At 46.0% G+C, this 20,605-nt stretch overlaps 2 protein-coding genes across 16 annotated transcripts in view; one reads left to right on the top strand and one right to left on the bottom strand.

The window, feature by feature from the left end:
* IQCH (IQ motif containing H) overlaps window positions 1–270 on the bottom strand; it is a 54,344-nt gene extending 54,074 nt beyond the window's left edge. For 14 of the 15 annotated variants that reach the window (XM_053988629.1, XM_053988630.1, XM_053988633.1 and 11 more), the window contains exon 1: window positions 191–270. The gene's annotated coding sequence lies outside the window, so the exon portion shown is untranslated. Of the gene's footprint in view, window positions 1–186 lie in introns of all 15 variants that reach the window. The other variant, XM_053988623.1, reaches the window with a different exon arrangement.
* A 113-nt stretch (window positions 271–383) lies between these two features.
* AAGAB (alpha and gamma adaptin binding protein) lies at window positions 384–19,125 on the top strand. Its single transcript, XM_053988674.1, has 10 exons — window positions 384–480; window positions 6,036–6,226; window positions 6,732–6,828; window positions 7,499–7,588; window positions 9,973–10,056; window positions 14,741–14,823; window positions 15,219–15,312; window positions 15,991–16,095; window positions 16,360–16,409; window positions 16,978–19,125. Exons 1-10 carry the CDS (start codon window positions 405–407, stop codon window positions 17,053–17,055), a joined length of 948 nt encoding a protein of 315 aa, XP_053844649.1. The 5' UTR covers window positions 384–404; the 3' UTR covers window positions 17,056–19,125.
* The last annotated feature ends 1,480 nt before the right edge of the window (window positions 19,126–20,605 follow it).

The following is a 20,605-nucleotide window of genomic DNA, read 5'->3' as shown; positions in this document are numbered from 1 at the left end:
CCAGCCGCTGCCCCTCAGGCAGGGCCGAGCCCCGCGCATCCCCCCCCGTCCCCTCAGCAGCACGGGGCGCGCCGCGCCTCACGACCCGAGGCGCTGAGGGGATAACCCGGGGTGTTTCCGGCTGCTCTGGCGGGGCAGGAGAGGCCGGCCCGGGGAGGGAAGTGCCGGTCCCGGCGCTGTCCGAACCCACCCGGCAGCGCCGGCCCCGCTCCGGCCATGGCGGCACCGCCGCACCCGGCAACGGGACGCGCCGGCCGGGCCGCGCCATCCGCCCCGCCGCCGGCGGGGGGGAACGGCTCATCCAGCGCGGGCCGAGCCTGCGCTCCGCCCGGTCCCTCCCCCGGCTGCCCCCCTCCCCGCGGGCGGTGGTAGCGGCGCGGCGGAAGGGGCGCGGCGCGGGCGCCATGGCGGCGGCGGCGCGGCCGCTGGCGCTGCTCACCAGCTGTGCCGCGGGCTTCGCGCCCGAGGAGCTCGTCAAACGTGAGTCGGGGCCGCCGCGGCGCCCGAGCGGGCGGAACCAGGGGCCGCGGCTTGCCCGCGTCCGCGCGAATCAGACTGGCAGCGGCTCCCTCCAGCCCTGGCCTTTACGGGGGCTGTTTTGCCCCTCAGGATCGCAGTTCTCCCCCCCTCAGGCTCGCCGCCATCCCCTCACGGTCTGAAATCCTTCCCTCAGGGTCGCCGGCATCCCCTCACGGTCTCAATTTTCCCCTCAGGCTCGCCGCCATCCCCTCACGGTCTGAAATCCTTCCCTCAGGGTCGCCGCCATCCCCTCACGACCCAATTTTCCCTTCAAGGTTGCTGCCAACCCCTCACGACCCAATTTTCCCCTCAGGGTCGCCGCCACCTCCTCACGGTCCCAATTTTGCCCTCACGGTTCCAGTTTTGCCCTCAGGTTCTCATTTTTCCCATCAAGGTCTCAGTTTTCCCCTCAGGATCTCAATCCTCCCCTCAGGGTAGGGGGATCTGAGCCCCCGACCCCTTGCAGAGGGTGTCAGGAGCCTCCTCAGTGCTTTAAGGAAATAATTCCCCGTTTTCATAGCGCGGAAGGATTAAAAGGGAAAGTTAAAAATCCTGGCTGTTCTGCAGCTGGTAGAATTGCAGATTACACTTAGTAGCGAGTGCGTAGAACTCGTTCAGTAGGAAGTGCTTTGCCCGGGAACCACTTGCTGTTTTTATGGCTCAAAAGGGGAACACAAGAATAAGATCTGATAGTAGAGGAAACCATGGTGGAATTTTTGGGTAGTTTTAAAATCAAGGGATTCCAGGAAGAAGCTGTTCAGATCTTGGTGGGTTCCCTGTGTTAGGACAGCCTTGGTTTTTAGAGGGAATTCATCAACAGTTTGCTGTGCACAGTGAGGTGTAGAATTTAACTCTGGATTTGTTTTTATTTCTTTCTGAGCAATTCTTACTTAGGACCTCACCAAGCACAGGGCTGCCCCCAGGAACTGGCTCCCTCCACCTCATTAAAGCACGTTTTGGAACAAAAATAACAGTACAAGGTGTGCAGCCAAAGGCTTCTCTGTCAAAGCAGCTGCAGGACACTGAATTATTTAAAGATTCCACACCAAAAAATAGTATTATTAGCTTATTTTTGAGGAAGGTATAAGCAAATTGGAAGGAATTACTCAAGGCTCCTCTAGGTTTCCCTTTTGATTACTTTGCATAGTGAAATGAAACAGGTAGAAAAGGTAGGTGAGCAAAAAGCTACTTAATCTGAGAAAGTCTTAACATTTAAGCTTAGATTTTTTTTTTTAAAAAACTAGTACTCACTTTGAAATACCTCAGCTTCCACTGCTCCCAGTTCTGGAGGCTTGTCTGTGTGTCCTCTGACTGGGCTACATTAAAATCCTCCTGAAAGAAATAAAATCATGGGATAAAAGAAATACCATCAGCATCTTAAGTCCCTGCTTTGTATAACAAGTGAAATTAAATCAGAGGTGGCAGCAGACTGTAAAACATTCAAGGACACACAGGCAGGGACGGGGCAGCAGTGGGGAGGGTTTGGTGGGGTCAAACATCCTGCCAGAACTTTTCAGGCCAATTCCAAGAGTTTTTCCAGAGTTTTCCTCCTGTTAAATGGAAAATGGGCTTGAGGATGAGAAGCAGCTGATGGTCCATTTTTTTTTTTTTTTTGTTTAGGTTTCTGCAGGGTGCTCTGAATGCTTTATTTCACGGGACACTATGGCAAAACAAAGCTATTTAAAGTGCTCAACATAGATCTGCTTGTTATTGTGATGTATTTATCACAAAACTGCAAATAACGTTGGTTCAGTTTTCCTTCTGTCTGATGTGATTGTTCTTCCTTTTCTTTTTGGATTTTTACCACTCCCCTCCTCCCCTTCCCCAGCATATTTGGGTTCTCTTTACTCCTTGGTGTAATTTTAGGAGTATTTTTTTATGGTTTATTCCACCAGGTGGCTCTCAAGGCCCAGAATGTGGGAACTACTCCGTGTACCTGACAACTCTGAGGATTTGGGAGCATTTAGGGCATTATGTTCTTAAAACATTAATTCAATGTGAAAACATAATTCATAGTGAAAAACACTCTGAAAAGTGGTCAATATCTTAATCCCTTTGGGGGAAAAAAACTGCATAAAGAAGTTGTAATAATAAAAAAAAAAAATTAGACACAAAAAGTACTAAAAGTGCTTAAATACCACTTGGGTATTGGAGAACAGGGAGAGCTGCATGTGGTTCTCTGATTATTTAACTCTTCTGAAAAGTTATTTCTGGTCTTCAACTCCCCTTTTTCAAAAGTATTTGCACTTTCAAAAGACTTCAGTAGGATTCAGCATTAAAAATGGTGAGGGATATGAGATTTTATAATATTGCCATGTTCTTTCTTGTGTTCAAAATGATTATTTATCTTGTCTGTAGGATAAAATATGAAATTAAATGTCGATATTTAAGTCAGTAAAATGAGTAAATGTTTTTGTAAATAGTTGAAAATAATTTCTAAAAAATATCTTTATATATATATATATATATATATATATATATATATATATACACCTATTGTCTGCTTTATTAAAATATATAAATACTTGTTAGTGAAGAAGGGACACAACTGGTGAACTTGCTGAAAAACAGAAGCCAGTGAGTGACTGCCTGGAAGTAATGAAACCTTTTCCTCTGGAGAGGTTCCAGAGAAGTTAGGAAATTCTGGAGCTGTGTGACACCAGCCAGGATCAGTTCCTGAGCCGTGAACTGATCTCGTGTGTCAGTTGCTGTTTGTTGTTTAATGGTTTTCTGGTACAAAAAGAGCAAAATCAGTCATGGGATCAACTGGAGAGGGAATTACCCAGCAGGGGTGGTGACCCTGGTGCAGGACAGGGCTTTGGGGGCTGCAGGAGGTCACCACCAGGGGTGATGCTGGAGCAGCCAAAAACGGCCTCAGACCATCCCCTGTGGCAAGGCAGCTTCTGCTGCTGCCAGTGCTTTTGTGGGAATCACCCCGGGATGGCTCCGGGGGGACCCAGCAGCTGCTGGGGACACCGGGAGCGTCAGTTCAGTACAGCAGGAGCCCAGCAGTCCCAGGAGTCCCCAGGACCCTGAGCTCTGGCTGCTGGCTTTGGGTGGCACCGAGCAGCTCTGTAAACTTCTGCAGGTGTGCTTTTGGTGCTGCAGCTGGAGAGGCCTTGCATTCCTGTGCCCCCTGGAGCTGCTGGGGCTCGGGGCAGGGCCAGCCCAGGCCTGGCTGTGCTGTGGTCACACAGTGACTCCCGTGCTTCTCCAGGCTCTGAGCGTGGCAAACCACGGACACTTTCCATGGCTGAGCAGTTTCACATGAAAAAGGAGGAACTCACTCATAACTCACTCATAATGGCTCAGCTGGACAAGCCACCTCCTTTTGCCATATTAATTTTCTAGGAGTTTATTCTCATCCATTCACTCTAAAGTAGATACCAAACTATTCTGGCTGAATTTCCTGCTTTCATTCAAATCCAGGCTGTCCAGAAAAGAAATTTCTGGAATGCTGGGGTGGTAAATACAGCACTTAAAGCTAATTCCTGCGTCAAATGAGAACTCAGTTTGAGTTACAGTGTGTATTTCTTTTGTAGTCTCTGCTTGTTTGCTCTAAAGACCAAAATCGAATTGTTCCAAGTGACTTTTTGGGGAGAAAACTGACAAGCTGCTCAGTTTCCTGCCAGGAGTGATCAGGCTGTTGTGCAGTGATTTCTTACAGCCCCATGAGCAGCCTGAGACACTGCAGGTCTGAATCCTTTCACCAGGTTCCTGAAGCCCTTGGAGTTTAGTGTGCAACATCCATTTTTTTACTGAGAGAGAAATCTCACAGGGAATTGGCAAAATCTCAGCATGAAGGATGGGTAATCAGCAGCACAATGGGATGAAAGAAAACCCCTCAAAGTACAGGAACAAGTAGCAGGTAGTAGGAAATGGGACATGGCCTCATTCTAGCAGTGCTTTGAGACCTAAATTTGTCCATGAACTCTTCTAAAATAAATATCCCTTACAAAGCAAATGTGAAATTCATATCAGCTTTTGAAAACTTCTTCTGAAAGTTCTTTCCCTTTGTATCCTTGTTAGGGTGACTGATTCAAGTGACTTTAGAGCTGATTTCCTTCCTTACCCCATTTTCCTCCCTCTTACTGCTGATTTTCTGGGTTTCAGTAATTTCTGTGGACCCTTTTATTCTTAGACTCCTGTGGCATTGACTTGTAATTCTGTTAGCTCAGACTGATTTTAATTACTTATTTTTAACGGTCAAAACACTGGTAAGAGGAAATTAATATTATATTCAAAACAAAACCTCTGAGAATACAAAGCTCAGAATCCAGGTTTGTTTGGTGGTGACTCAGGATCTTTGTCCCCCAGCTCCAAAGTGAGGTGGGTAATCTTAGCATGGAATATCATCTGATTAAAGACCAATTATTCTGAAAAATAATTGCCATCCAATAATAAAATAAAATAAAACTTGAACGTGGAAAAATCATTTAGATGTGGCACTTCTTATTTTAAGAAGCCCAGAGAGGAGACTCCTGTTTCATCCTCTTGAGGAAATGGCTACAGGTTTCTGTTTCCAAGGTCACATTTCTCCCTCAGATTCCATCTCCTCCTCAGGGCTGCAAATAATCCTGGTTTACAGCTCTCCCTGCCTTGTGCTCATTCACCAGATCCATTTCTCAGCTTTGCAGTTTAGTTGTAAAAATCACTGCAGCCTTGGCAAGGAGATTTTCCTGTCTCTTTACTAATAAGATACAGATAAATTCAAATTCATCTCCAGACTATTTGGGGAACAGCCTGTTCCAGCAGCTCCAGGAACTCTCAGTACCTTAAAATACAAATCCTTGAAAAGCCATGTACTGTATTCTTTAACTCTTCTCCTGCCCAAGGCAATTCTGGATGACTCAGTCCATTTTATAAATAATTGACCTGTGTTCTAAAGTGTCCACGAGTTCATCCAGCCTGAACAAGATTTCCTGGCCTTTCCCTCAAGGAATAATGGGATTCTCTGCTTCCAGCTCTGATTCAGCTCCAGGAGTGTCCTGGGAAGGTTCCTACCTTGGAGGGCAGAGCTTGACAGCACCTGAGCAAAGCACTGGATTTTAATGGTTGAGTTCCTACATGGAATTTAATGGGAATTACGGCTGAATTGTGGGAACTGGGTTTATTTTCTCATTAGTTACCTTCAGGTTTTGGTCACAGTTAACCAGATCTTTACATCTCAGTGAGCATGCAAGGGTTGTAATAAAGTTTAGGTTTTCTCTCCATACATCCTGTTAACAGATACTAAGTTTGAGGTTAACACTTGAAAGGGCATTTCCAGGAAAACAAAAGGCTTTCTGCAGCTTCTGGGCCATATTTTATATTGAAAACTAGAAAATAAACTCTTCTGAAAGCTAAGCAATAAAATCTGGGACAGAGTAACAAATTGAGTTGAATTTTTAAAGATCTTGATTATGTACTGGTTTATTATAGTAAAGATGGATCTGCATTGGCACTGTACTTCTCTAGACAAATTATTTTCTTGCTACTGGTTTTACCCTCCTCCTCACCCATTTTCTCACCTGCAGGTATCACAGGAAAAGATGACCTTACTGTGGGTGCAATAACAAGTGGAAGAGTGAATTTCTACCCCTGGACGATAGATAACAAATATTATTCTGCAGACATCCACCTCTGTGTGGTCCCAAACACATTCCACGTGACTGGAGAGATTGCTGAGGCTGTGCAGGCATTTGTTGTGTACTTTGACAGCACAACAGTAAGGCTCTTCTGCTTCATTCTCTGCTTTATCTCTCATGTAGCTGCTTTGTCACAGTGAGAACCATAAATCAGAACCTCCATCCATCCCCTTTAAGCTGTTCTATTCATTGGCAGAAGATCAATAGTAAATATTAAATTTCCCTGCTAACAATAGCAGCAGTTGCCTTCTCTCTTACTACTGTCCTCCAGCTGGAAGAGGGGTTTTCAGGAGTCATTATGCCACCATGGCAAATGCAGCTCACCATCTCCAGCTTTATTCCTAGCTGCTGCTGCTTCTTAAAGGCTCCTTTAGGACAGACAAAATTTAAGGAGCTAAACAAAATTCAGGGTGTTTCACCCAAAATTGTTTCTACTAAACCAGCAGTAGTGAAAACTGGTTTAGCAGAAACCAGAAAAGTTGAGACAAAAAAAGCCTATTTCTTTATATGATTCAGTTCTAATACTGTGAAAAACTAAAGTATTGTAGCATGTATTCCAAAGAACACTTTTCTTTTCCCCTGTAGAAAACTGGACTCGAGGGTGTCTCTGAATGGCTGCCCCTGACAGAAGAGTGGCTACCAGAAGTGATGATCCTGGTTTGTGACAGAGTGTCTGAGAATGGTAGGAGACCCAAAGAACTCCCATCCTCACTGAGAGCCATTAACCTGCATAATAATTAACTTTCTAATTACATCAACAATTGCTTCTGAGAGTCTGGGTGAGAGTGGCCTGGAGAGCTCTGGGGAGCAGGAGCTGAAACCTTCAGTGGGATGTGGTTAGAACTGAGTCAGAATTTTACCAGATTGCTCAGAGTCAGCTCTGTCCTGCCACTGCAGGGGGACTAAAAGGCATTCGTGCTGCTGGATGTGCATGATCCTGCTGCAAAAAATGGAGAGGACTTGGTTGCTAATGCCATGGTTTTGACATTTGGACATGGAGCACACACATTTGCTGTGGCTCTAGACAACAGCAAGCTGGGAGATGCAGGTGTGTCCCTGCAGCTTAATTCAGTGTCAAACCCAGAGTTAGCAGAAGTCTTCATTCACAGCTACAATGTACCCTCTGCAAAACCATTTGATTCTGTTCCTCAGTTCCAAGGAGGAGTTTAACTCTCTATTTTTGGAATCCACAGTGAATGGAGGATCCATGCCAGCTGCTATACACTTTGCCATACACGCCAGAGCAAGCAAACAGCTTTGAGGGAATAAACCACAGCTAAATATTCTGATAAATATGGAGGTACTAGTCTCAAATCTGCACTTTTAATACCCATTTTTGTCTCCCAATTTAGGTGTAAACAGACAGAAAGCTCAAGAATGGTGCATCAAGCATGGCTTTGAGCTGGTAGAGCTCAGCCCTGAGGAGCTGCCTGATGAAGATGGTAGGTCTGCTGCTTCTCTTGCCATGTTGAGAATGAAAAAGTGCCCCAAAAATACCTTCTAAACAAAGTTATACCCCATGCAATTGTGGATATGCCACGTGGTTACAGCATGGAATGCTCCCAGCTGGTGGGGCTGAGTCTCAGCTGTAAAAGGTCAGGAGGGGGAGGAGGTTATTTCCTCTGAGAAATTCCATTTGTCCCCTCCCAAATCCAGCTGCTGTTTATGCAGCACCTACATAAAAATAATATCTGCTCCTTTTTCTGGCACTGCCCTAGGACTCTATTGATGCATCAGAAGTTTATATTCCACTTGGAAAATCAATCTAAAGAAACATTTTTCTGCATGAGGGCAGAAAAATTCTGGTTTTAAAAAGACTTGAAAACTATTTTATGCTATCTTGGTAGAAACAGTGACATGATAGGCTGAAAATGTCAGGTTGTTAAAAACATTTCAGAGCCACACAGGAAATAAACCAGTTTCAGAATCACTGGCTGCCCAACATTTATAACTTGTAAAAAAAAAGCCAGCAAGAAGAGTCAGAAGTGTGGTGTTCCACTCTTGAAAAGTGACTGTGCATTTCCTGACAGCCTTATCAGCATCAGCCTTATCTCCTCACTTCAGTGACACAAAAAAGCATTTACACCTTACCTCTCTGGAGGAAAATGAGATAACTGCAGGCTGGAGAAGAATTAGTCACTAACATTTGCTCTTTTTCAGGTTCTCCAAGCACATTGCAGTCACCAAAAATAATTCACTATAAAATCCTCAACTGGAACACATCTCACCCCTTTCACCCCTTTAAAGGCCTACTAAAATTGGATCTTGAGGAGCTGAGAAGTCTCCCTCTCTCCCCACCATGCCCTTAGAAATATTTCCCTTTTTTTTTTAGTCAAGGAGGGAGATTCACAGATTTGATTCTCAGAAACTGGGAAAATCGGAAGCAAAGACTCCTTAGACTAAACAAATACTAATTGCTTTAAAAATAGTAACCTTAAATCAAGATATTTTTCTATTGAATAATCGTTGTAAAGAACAAGCTCTTTAGCATTTATGGGAACAAGCTCTTTAGCATTTATTTAATGGGACTAATAACAACTCAGGATGTTAATTTTTGGAATATTGGGATACATGTTCTTTCCTAGCTGTTTAATCTGGTAGTTGATTCACTGTGACTCATGCAGAGGAGGAACTGTGTTCCTGTGAGTAACTTATTTACCCCCCAAACATTCTGGGTGAGTTACAAAAGGCACAACAGATGCTGTAAACACACTGGGCCAATCTCTGCTCTATTCTGACATTTCAGGAAGCTCATCTCAAATAAACCTGAACTTTTGTTTTGACTCATTGTCAATTGTTTGCAGAGTCAGGATAAGAGCTCTGAACTGAGACTCTTGATAATGACTCTGATATCAAACCAAACAGCAGCATCACAGAGGGCAAAACATCTGATTTCAGCCTTAAATGCATTTCTAAAGGCAGTTTCAATTACTGCACCTGAGTCACTTGAGTTTGATTTCTAAACAAAAACATTTTTGTATCCCAAGGATTGTTTGGGTTTTTTTCTCCCCTTTGTCAATCTGCACAAACATGGGAAGCTGACTAAACTGAGGAAATGGGAAAACTGACTTGATCCAAAGTGGTGTCAGATCTATTCAGTAAATAAATTAAAATCTGAATAATGCTTTCCCTGGGCTTTCAAGTTCCTGTAATTCCCAGGGTTACTGGAACTTTTGGAGTTAGATATTGTGGGGACAGCTTTACAATAGTCCTGTCCATTTTTTACAGTCATCACACCCTTTTTAAACGGTTCTCTCAAGTTCTTTACTTTCTAAAAGAAAGAAAAGTAATTCTAATATCTATTTGCTAGTATATTTCTATGCTATACAGCATTGTAAAAGATCTTGGGGTGAAATATTCAAGTTTCTTGTCTATTATTGTAAAATCTATATATACTATAAAGTATAATATACTTTTATATTATTATAGTTATTATTTATTATAATTTACTAGTTTAGTATTTATTATTTATTTATTCATATTCATAATTATATTTGTATTAAAGTGTATTATACTTTTATAATATGCTATAAAGATGTTACTTAATGTAGGCCTCCTGCTAAATATGTAACAAAAATAATTTAGATAGCTGCAAAATGCTGAGCTCACAGTTCATTATCCCTCAGTCCAAGAAGTGAGGCATTAATTTACATTTCCTTGGCCTCTCATCAATCAAAGGTGAAAAATCTGTGTTTTGTACCAGGAGCAGAATTTACAAGGATTGTGAGAAGATGGGACAGGCCTTCAGCCCCACCTCTGGAGGCATGTGATGGGTTTTGGAGTTATTTTTAAGAGTTTTAGAGTCACTCTCTGTGTTTTGGTGCAGATGATTTCCCCGAGTCCACCGGAGTGAAGCGCATTGTGCAGGCCCTCAACGCCAACGTCTGGTCCAACGTGGTCATGAAGGGGGGTAGGTGCCCCAGGCAACAGGAGGGTCCAGGCATTGCTTTCACCCTCCCTCCATGTCCTGACGAGCTCACAGGCAGTGGGTGAGATTTATCACAGAGTCCTGGCATGGTTTGGGTTGGGAGGGACCTTAAAGCTCAGCTTATTCTCTATCCCAGAGTGCTCCAAGCTCACCCAACCTGGCCTTGGACACTTCCACCCACAACTTCTCTGTGCCAGGGCCTCACCACCCTCACAGGAAAGGATTTCTGTGTAAAGCTTCCTCCTGTTCCAGCACCTGCTCCCTCTCTACTTTAACTTGTACTCTACCAATAATTTGAGTTAAATATTCCTTTAATCCTGCAGGATGCAATGAAAACTCAAAGTTTGTACCACCAAACTCTAATAGGAAATAGGTTGTAATGATCAGTTTTATCAGACTGATACATGATTGAGTGTAGAAGTAAAGGTTAAATTCCACATTTGTTGTAGGGGATTTTTGCTTTGTGTTTTTAAATTTTTGAGCTAGGGATGAGAATAGCAAGCGCAGAGATGAGATTTGGCAAAGGAGCCACATTAAACATTTAAGGGCTGGTTTTGCTACAGAAAACCCCACTTGAGTACATGGAAACCACAGAATTTTTAGACAACAGTGCAAAAAATGGGCAACCCCAGATAATTTCCTGAGGAAGCTGATTATCAGGTAGAGGTAGAATCTTGGAAAAATCACTTTAGCCTTAGACTCATCAGAAAAGGAGATGCTGTGGTTACAAGTGTAGATCCTTCCATTTACTTGAAAACCTTTGATTACCTTTCTAATCACACAAACAGCTACAGAAAATGTAGGAAGATTAAACTCTTCAGGAGTGCTTGGCCTGGAATTTCTTGTTCACAAAGCCTCATCCCACACCAACCTTCCAACACCTCTCTGCTCCCTGATGTCCCATTTCCCACTGCTGTGGCTTCTCCCTTCCTACAGCAATTACCTGTGGAATGATTTAAAGCTCTGAGAGGCTGCTGTTAATGTCTGTGTCTGCAGGGTGCTTGCTGGGACTCAGTAAAACCAGGATGAGAATTATTAGCCTCCATTTTTTAATGCAGCTTTTTGAGGATTTCTCATTCCCCATCAGAACTGAGGTGAAGGTGAGGTCTGATTCAGTGGAACCATTGCAGAGAACCAGGTAACCTTGGCAGATGGTGTCAGGTTACCTCACTTGTGCTAAAAAAGGGTTTTTTTAACAACACATTTCCTGTATTTGGCAGATGCCACCTTACAGAACAGCAGAATTTAGTCACCTGTTCAGTTCCTCACAGGGGGGAAATTCCTGCACATCACTGGTGTGTTCTGTAAAGGTCAGACTCCTTGAAAAATCCTGATTTTCTCTCTGCACAGCACCAACCCCACACAGCACTGCTGTACCAGCACAAACCCCTCAGGAAGTGAGCTATATTTGGAAGGTGTTGCAGCCTGACTGTGCCTTCAAAGGGAAATTGTTGAGCTCGTTTTGCTTAAAATAAAACTTTTTACAACCTGTAACATATCTTTTGTTTTCAGCTTCCTCCAGATCCTAGAAACTGCCACGTAAATCCAACTTCAGCTTTTCCACTGAATGAACTGTAATTCCTGGCTGGTTGAAAACCATGCAGGGAAGAGTTATCAGAGACCTTAAGAGAGTTCCAGTAGTAAATGTGTAGTAGCAAATACTTATAGCACTATTAGGTGTAGCCTTAATTCAGCAGCATTGCCTTAATTCAAAAACCTGTTTCCATAAGAATTTAGATTTACAGACAGAGCAGGAATAACTTTTTTCAAGCACAAACACCAAACTCACAGTATTTTATTGGATTAAGCCCCAACACAATTCTTCTCAAGCTGCAGGTTTTTTTCACATACCTACTAATTAAAATTTTAAACTTCAGATTTTTTTCTCTCACCATTAACTGCATCATTCTCACACAGATCCATAAAAAGAATTGTTAAATGTAAGACAGTAGAAACAATTAGAAACAAGTTTACACCAAGTAACCAATGCCACGTGCTTTGTGAGTAAGTAGAACAGCATTATTTCTACTCCAAGCTACACAAGCAGTCTGACCTGGGTGTCTCCCAGGAGCAAACCCTTTCTGGAGCTGGTGTAAAGTTGGTTCTCCAGGCCTTGGAGCTCCCTTCAGTCTCTGGAAGTTTTCTTGAGCAGGAGAATGTGAGGGATTCTCCAGGTAGCACATTTCCCTCCCCACAGAGGTACTAAACTGCAGCTGCCTCTCTGTCCCTGCAAGAGCCTCTGTGGCAAGGAGAGAAACCATTTCTAGCCCTCTAAAAGAGGCTGCTTGGCTTCTTTCCTGCTTAAATCCCAGCTTGAGTGATCCCAGGTGAAGCTGCTTACCTCAGGTGAGGCCAGGAATGAGCCTGGCTCTAATCACAGCCAATTAACCTGATTTAGGGAGGCCATTGAAACAAATAGTGAATTTTGATGTGTTAATTCCAATTTTATGTGTAAGGATCACCATGTGTCAGCTGGAGACAGACTGGAGGAATAATAATGGGTAAAGGCAGTGGAAAACACTTGGCTATGAAACAGGAATCTGGGAATGCTGAATCCACGTTCAGAGCATCATGAGTGATTCCTGTGAAACTACACAGAGCATGGAATTTGGAATGGTTTGGGTGGGAAGGGACCCTAAATCCCATCCCATTCCACCCCTGCAGGGACACCTCCCATGCCCCAGGCTGCTCCAAGCCCTGTCCAGCCTGGCCTGGACACTTCCAGGGATCCAGGGGCAGCCCCAGCTGCTCTGGGCTCCATCGTAGCCACTGACTCCTCCAATAAATGGGATGAGCTAATTTTTGGCTTTCCTGCCTTAAGAACACTGTGTAAGGCATCACCCACTTCCTGAATTGCACCCAGAAGTTGAAATAACTTTTACATCCAATAAAAGGAGTTTATAGGAAGGGTTTTCCAAGGGTGTGCCTCCAACCAAGTGTTGTGTCTGCCTCCTCCCTAAACACGGATCCAGGGACAAGTAGCTGCTGTTCAGAGATCCCTGCTGCACACTCCAGGTTTTTCAGAAAGGGATGACATTTGTAATAATTCTGGCTGAGGTTCTGCACTGTTGGGGGAGGGAATGTGGAGCCACTGCCGTTTTTCTGTGCAGGACAAACTCTAATCCCAGCTGTGAATGAGGGCCATGATTAGATCACTGCATCCACCCCTCTGCCAGTGTGGGAATGTTCTCTCTCCAGGACATTCTGCACTGCAATGTCCAACCTTGCTCGAAGTGACTCAGAGATTGGCTCTGTGTTCATCTTCACAGCTTCCCCAAAGCCAGCTCTCTGCTCAGCCCATGAAACCTGGGGAAGCTGCTTTGCTTTGGGATGCAAATCCCAAACTTTTATCCTCCAGTTCCTGTTCATTGACCTGCCGGACTTCACGGCAGCTGAACGTTTTCCAGGGAATTCATTCAGCTCCACTGATTCACTTCTCCCACCCCTTTGGCCAGGGATCTGTTAAAGCAGCAAAAGGGGATAAAGCAGAGCCAGGACCCCAAATACCTGCCAGGGATGGGGCAGAACAGATCAGCTGCAGGGGCAGGGAACAGGGAATGGGGGCTCAGGAATTCTCTCATGGAGATGTGTTTGTGTGAGTGCTGGATGGGCTCAGTTACACATCCAGCCCCTCAAAATGAGAGTCTGGAGAAATGGCAAGGAAATTTGGACAGAGCATCCAAATGACATCACCTCAACAGTTGAGTCTAGAGCTTAGTTATGAGTGTAATAATTTAGAACATACTTCTTTTAAAAAGTAACATTAAATCTTTCTTCTGGCAGAAGTCATTGTTTCCTGGCTATTTCTGGTACAATAACTTCACATCATTTCAGTTTTAGTTGACTAAAATACAAAGGTTTGCAGAAAAATCTCCTGAGTGCCTTGTGTAACTGCAAATATTTACTACTCAGTGCAAGGCCAGTTTGTATGGAGTAGTAAACTGACTTAGAAAAACCTGACTTAGTAAAAAACACCTCATCATATCATCCATTATGCACATATTTTTATATAAAACAGGTTTTAAAATACAGCCAGTTTAAATTAAAAATACTGCACCACATTTTTTATCTTAGATGATTGTTCAGGTTTGAAATAATTTTTTAGGTTGGGTTTTAAAACAGCATTGAGATACAACCTAGGCCAGCAGTGGGGAGTGCCCAGAGCACCTTGCAGTGAGAAGAAACCCTGGATTTGATGGATGAATCCACCCAGGGATTCTGAATTAGACATTTAACAATTTTCTCTGCTATGATTGTCGTGCTCAGCCTGTTGTGAGCAAAGGCTCTCGTTGCCTTTCTTGAATCCAGCCTGAGACTCAGTGCTGCTTCCCATGGAGGTTAAACCTGAGCACCAGGAACAGCAAATTCTGCTTCTGGATTTTCCAGCTGCCTCGTTTGGAATTTACCAGCTCAGATCCCAACAGAGCAGAGGCTTCCAACAAACTTTAAAAAGACCCCACATCTCCTGTGGCTCACACTTTTCTTCCCTGAGGGAATATTTGGTAGCAAATGGTGCAGACAGAGTTTAAAGCTTAGAGTTGATGTGAAATTTCTGCTTAAGATCTGTTTTCATGGCAGAGCTTTCCATGGTGCTGTGAAACACTCCCTCTCCCACCTGGCCAGTCCAGTATTTGCAGTAATTTTGCACTTTGTGCTTTGTTTGCAGACAGGACCCAGGGCTTTGGTCTCCTCAGCACCTTGGCAGGAGCAAACAGGAGCCGTGGCTGTGAAGAGACCCCGGAGACAGAAGTAAACAGTAATTCCAGTAATTCCTGGTTCCTGCTCTGCTCAGGCCCTGCCTTCATCCATTGGGGGTTCCTGGGACCTCCCCACTGTGCCACAGAGCCAAAGGAAAGAGCACTAAAAGCTCCACTCAAGATGGGTTTGATTATATCCAAATTACCCCCTTTGGGCAAAACAAAACCTGTCATTTCATGTTGTTATTTGAAAAACCCCTACAAATCCATCCTGAAATCCCTTCATGCAGCACCAGTTTCCAGTGCTGCAGAAGGGGCTTTTCATGGCACAGGTTTTGCACTTTGAGATAAAGTGCAAGGTTTTGAAGGAAAAGCAGGGGGCACCTGATTTGCTGCTGATGTTTTTTCATGCATTCTGGGTACTGAAATATCTCTGGTTCCTGACAGTCCAACCCATCTCCAGGAGACAGGGAGGGATCCCAGTCAGATGGTGGAGAGGATGGAGCTGGCACAAACAGCCTGGAGCCTGACAGTGCTGCAGGTGAGCTCAGCACACCTGGCAGGGACGGGCCCACAGAGCCCCTGGCCCCAGGGGAAGGTGGGGCACAAAGGCACTGCCAGAGCCAGGAGAGTCCTTAAATCCCTGCAGCATTCCAGGAGATGGGACTGCCTTACCAGCTGGGGCTGAGATCTGGATGCTGGATGTGGTCTCAGCACAGCTCAGCACTCTTTGATTCACTCTGTGGCTGTTTCTGGACAGATCATTCTGGAATCAGCAAGAAACCTTAAATACTGGATGAGTTCACACGTAATGTATCACAGAATCATGGAATCTGGAATATTTTGGGTTAGAAGGGACCTTAAAAATCATCCCATCCCACCCCACCCCTGCCAAGGCAGGGACACCTTCCACTGTCCCAGGCTGCTCCAAGCCCCAGTGTCCAACCTGGCCTGGGACACTGCCAGGGATCCAGGGGCAGCCCCAGCTGCTCTGGGCACCTGTGCCAGGGCCTGCCCACCCTCACAGGGAAGGATTTCTTCTATAAAATTAATCACCACTGTAACAATGCCATGATTTGTCTATATAAGCAATCAGTAGATTAAGTGTTTCTTTCTCTCCTATGACATTGGAATTCGCAAATGGGATTTGCAGCTGTTAAAATCCTGGTTTTCTGCTGAGAAACCAGAATCATTTCTCTTCAACCAAGCTGTATTTCAGATCCCATGCTGGATATGGACATCCAGGAGCTGGCCAGCCTGACCACGAGGGATGGGGACCTGGAGAACTTCGAAAGGCTCTTCTCAAAGCTGAAAGAAATGAAAGGTAATGCCCCAGGGGAGATGGACCTGAGCTCTGGCACCTCCTGTAGGGGCTCAGAGAGAGCCAGGAGTGAGCTGGGAGGCTGTGAATTCTGTTCTCCTGCCTCAAGTCCTTTAGAAGTAGCTGCTCTTTCCATTCATTCGCCCTGCATCTTGATAATGCTCTTGAAAGCAGCAGATGTTGCTCTGGAGTTCCCAAATCCAGGTGCAGGAGGAGTTCACTGCTCACTCCTGAGCTTCACAACCCCAATCCTCTCCTTCCCCACAGACAAAGCTGCCACGCTGCCTCACGAACAGAGGAAGCTGCACGCAGAGAAGGTGAGCCTTGGGAACTGGGGTGGGAATCAGTAAAGTGGGTGTTTTCTTTCCAAGCCACAGTTCCTGCTCCTGGAGAGTTCCTGGATTAGCAGTAGTGAGAACAAACCACACAGTCCTAGGGAAGACTTGTCAGGTATCTCCCAAAAATTGAATAACGTGGAAGTTTGAAATATCAGAAAAGCATAAAATCCTGGAATGGTTTGGGTTGGAAGGGACCCTAAAGATCATCTCATTCCACCCCACTGCCATAAAAAAAAAGACTTTCCCCTTCTGAATTCTGAGCTGAAAGCCCTGCAGTCAGTCACTGGGGGTGCTGGCCAGCTTCCACAAGTCAATGGAAAAGTGTGGATCTCCTGGAAAATTTAATTTATCACAGGTGCCTCCCATGACCTGAACCATTGCCTCTGTGTCGCTGAAATTCCTTCACCTCAGAGAGGATGTGTTGCACTTACAGCCCTGGTTGCCAGATTTAGCTGCTGCTCAGTTCCTGCTCTTTGGATGGGAAATACAAAATCTTCAGTCATTTGATGGGAATGTTCTCCCTTTCCCATCTTTTTTGCCATTGTAGGTGGCCAAAGCCTTCTGGATGGCGATTGGAGGAGACAGGGATGAGATTGAAGGTCTCTCCTCGGATGAAGAAAACTGAATTCCTCTGCAGCTGGAAGTGCCAGAGCAATCCTGAGGGAATGATCCTTCCCTGAATTAGTGTTCATTGCCAAAAAACCCATTTAGCTGTAGCTGCTTCCCTTGGTGACAGCATTCCCCATGTTCCACATTCCACAACATCTCCTGGCTCCAGAGGCTTTGTCTGACTGTCCTGCCTCCTCTCCCAGAGGACGCTGGAAGGTGACACGTGTGTGGCTCAAGGAAACCCTGATGAGTTTACATTTTTCAAATGAACATTTTTATGATTTCCTCTCTGGGGTTTAAATAAACAAATCTGCTCCCAGTTATCTCTGCACACAGGGCTGGGGCTTGGGAAGTGACTCCTGAATTCCAAACTCCATTTTTCAGCTGTAGGGCTCTTGGATGGTTTTATGGAGCTTTTCCCAGTGCAAACTGGCCAGGTTTGGATGAGCCATGAGGAGGAGCTGTGCCTGTGGGGGATGCTGTGCCAGGGCTGGGCGCTCCATGCTGCCAAGTGCCAAAGCCATTACACGTGGCCTCGGCCCGGATTCTGTTTGGATTTTGCCTGTGTAAGGATGGGGGCTTCCCTGGAATGCCAGGTGTTGTCCACACTCCCTGGATTCCCATTAGAAACTGAACTTGGGCTGAAATGCCAGACTGCTGCTGCTGCTCCAGGGGTGGAATTCCCTGCCCAGAGCTTGTGCAAGGCCTGGCAGAACGCACAGAGCTGCTCTGGGGAGCTCTGGGATCCCAAAGCCCTCGGTGCCCCGGACGTGCTCAGTGCCCACACTCCTGTGTGCCCATCAGGCTCAGGAAGGAATTCCCTGCTCCTGGCTCGAGTCCCCATCACTTCCACCAGGGCAGAGCCTCTGGAATTACGGAGATGGAGGGAAGGTGGAGCCTGGTGAGGAGCGAGAGGACAAAGGGGAGATGCCACCCTGGCTCCTCTGCTGCAGGCACAGGCAGTGGATCCGTGGGAAGAGGATCCAACAGATTCCCATGTGGAAGAATCTGGCCCCAAGTTTTCCTTATCCATCTGAAAATCCAGCCTGTTAAGCACCCTCAGGAATTTCAAAATTAACTTTTCCAATATTCCTTAAATTGCTGAGTCCCAGGACAGGGGTTTGCCATCGATTATTGAACGGCTTTAAGTTCTGCAGGCACTTTCACAGTGCTCCTTGAATTCCCTTTTTAATGATGAAGCAAAGGTGAATGTAAATCATCTGTTTCTTGGAATGCTGGGAGTCATTTCCTGGGTTGAAACTGCAGTGTTTAAGGACAAGAACTGCAGCCTCATTAGCAGTTTGGGAAGTGTTTCTGAGCTGAAGCCTCAGCAGGAGCTCCCCCATGGTGAAACACCTGGTTTGGGAAGAATTCTCCTGGAATACAGAGACATCCAAGGGAACACCTGCCAGGGACACCTTCCCAAGCAGCTGCTGGGCCTTGCTGGGGCTGCACCTTCTCCTGTTCTCCACATCTTTTTCCCAGCACAGAGAATGTGACACAGACCTGAAGGTGGCTCATTCCAAGCAGGGAATAGTTTCCCTGTTGGCTTCTCGGTAGCTGAAGGTTCTTTCTGCCCTTTCTAAATCTTTGTTGTGCAATGGTGATAAATGGCCAAAGTGCCAAGGGAATAGAGTGGAGGCAGCGAAGGAAAAATGGGCTTGGACACTTTATAAACCCATTCTTTAGACATGTGATAGAGATGTGACTTTTTAAATTTAATGAGATCTTATCAGTTAAAACCCAGTGCTTTGCTGCCTTTTTATGAGGTAGCAGCAGCTCATTCCCATACTCAAAACTCTTTTAAACATGATTTATTGTAAATATGGGTCTTGTCTGTAGGGGCACAAATCATGGAGGCAGGAAGTGTGGCTGGAGACACTGGGAAATAATTTAATGATCCTTTGAGGTCGTTGTGTTGTGGTTTAAAATCAAGGTTTACTTTGTTGGTGGTTTTTTTTTTTTTTTTTTTTTTGTGGGTTGTTTGGGTTTTTTCTGAAGAGACCCTTAGGTTTTGGCTACAGAATTTCTTTACAAAATAAGAAGTGACAGAAATGAATAAAAGGGGCATTAGCGGAACAGCAAAGTTGTGTCTGTCACTCGATTTCTCTTTGTGTAGCAACAACAGAAGAATTCCCAGTTGGTTTCCACAGAATCCCAGAGTGGTTTGGGTTGGAAGTGCCCTTAAAGGCCCCCAGCCCCACCCTGCCACGGGCAGGGACAGCCCCAGCTTTGCCATGCTTGTCCCAGTTCCAGAGCTGGTTGCTGCTGCAGCATTCCCAGTGCTGGGCTGGCATTCCCAGCTCAGGCATTCCAGTGTTCCTGGCCAGGCCAGGCTGCAGCTGAAGCTCTGGGATGGCAAAGGCTTCCCTGCCACTAACGCAGCCCCTGGCACCCAGCTTTGGCCTGAACCCCACGTTCCAGGCCGTGGCAGTTCACTCTTTATTTTGGCTGAGGCTTTGAGGTTTTTAATTCCTGCCACTGCCCGTTTGCAGCGGGGACTGGGACACCGCACGGCAGGTGACAGCCAGCAGAGCCCCCAGCTCCGCACGGAGTCACTGCAGCCCGCCCGAGTCCTGGCAAGCCCAGCACAAAGCCTGGACGGGACCCTTCATTACCACACGGCTGGAAACCCGAGTGGAAAAAGTGCTCTCGTAAATCCTGTCAGGAAAAACAGCCCAAAAGCAGAGAATTCCAGCGAAACCCTCAGGGGGCCGTGAGGAGTTCACAGCACGGATCGCGGTGTGCCTTGGCGCCTTCCCGGGGCTCTTCGGAGAGTGCCTGCCCCGAGGCCACGGAATGCCCGGATCTGTCACCGTCCCCGGGCTGGCACCTGCCCTGCCCTGCCCGCCCCCATGCCCGGGCTGTTGGAATTCTGCCCCCGGGCAGTGGCATCGCAGCCTCGGAGTTAATCAGGAGCACTTTCCCACCAGGAGCACGGCGCATCAGGGAGGGATCTCTGCTCCTCAAGGGTTTTCTCCAGGATTTACGGCTGGACTCGTGCCCGCAGCTCCTCCATGGAGACACGGCAGGAATTCGGGGTCTGCTCATGACAGGACACTGCAAGGCTGAGCAGCGAACGCTCCTCTGCAGCTCCTGCTCTCCTGAGCTGGTAACAGCTCCCCAATTCCCTGAGCTGGTAACAACTCCTGAATTCCCTGAGCTGGTAACAGCTCCCCAACTCCTTGAGCTGGTAACAGCTCCCAGTTCCTTGAGCTGGTAACAGCTCCTGAATTCCCTGAGCTGGTAACAACTCCCCAATTCCCTGAGCTGGTAACAGCTCCCCAGTTCCTTGAGCTGGTAACAGCTCCTGAATTCCCTGAGCTGGTAACAGCTCCCCAGTTCCCTGAGCTGGTAACAGCTCCCCAGTTCCCTACAGTGGAATTCCAGTGGCACTCTGAACCTGTGAATGCTCAGCTGTGTCTGACTCCTCCAGCAACTGGACAGTAAATCCTTGGAGCACAGAACTCCACTTCTGCTCACCCGAGTCCCATTAGTTAAAAGAACTAAATGCAATTTTAAAATTATTTTTATATATTTGGCTTTAAATTCTTGAACAAAACTGT

Source organism: Vidua macroura, chromosome 12, assembly GCF_024509145.1.
Source record: "Vidua macroura isolate BioBank_ID:100142 chromosome 12, ASM2450914v1, whole genome shotgun sequence".
Lineage (NCBI taxonomy): Eukaryota > Metazoa > Chordata > Aves > Passeriformes > Viduidae > Vidua > Vidua macroura.
This window is presented reverse-complemented; position numbering and strand designations above follow the sequence as displayed.

What these genes read in the sequence shown, in the direction of transcription:
- AAGAB (XM_053988674.1), top strand. Translation starts at nt 405, where the DNA reads ATGGCGGCGGCGGCGCGGCCGCTGGCGCTGCTCACCAGCTGTGCCGCG. An exon ending in TGTACTTTGACAGCACAACA is followed by an intron (nt 6,227 to 6,731) that starts GTAAGGCTCTTC and finishes TTTCCCCTGTAG; the next exon opens with AAAACTGGACTCGAGGGTGT. An exon ending in GGAAGCTGCACGCAGAGAAG is followed by an intron (nt 16,410 to 16,977) that starts GTGAGCCTTGGG and finishes TTGCCATTGTAG; the next exon opens with GTGGCCAAAGCCTTCTGGAT.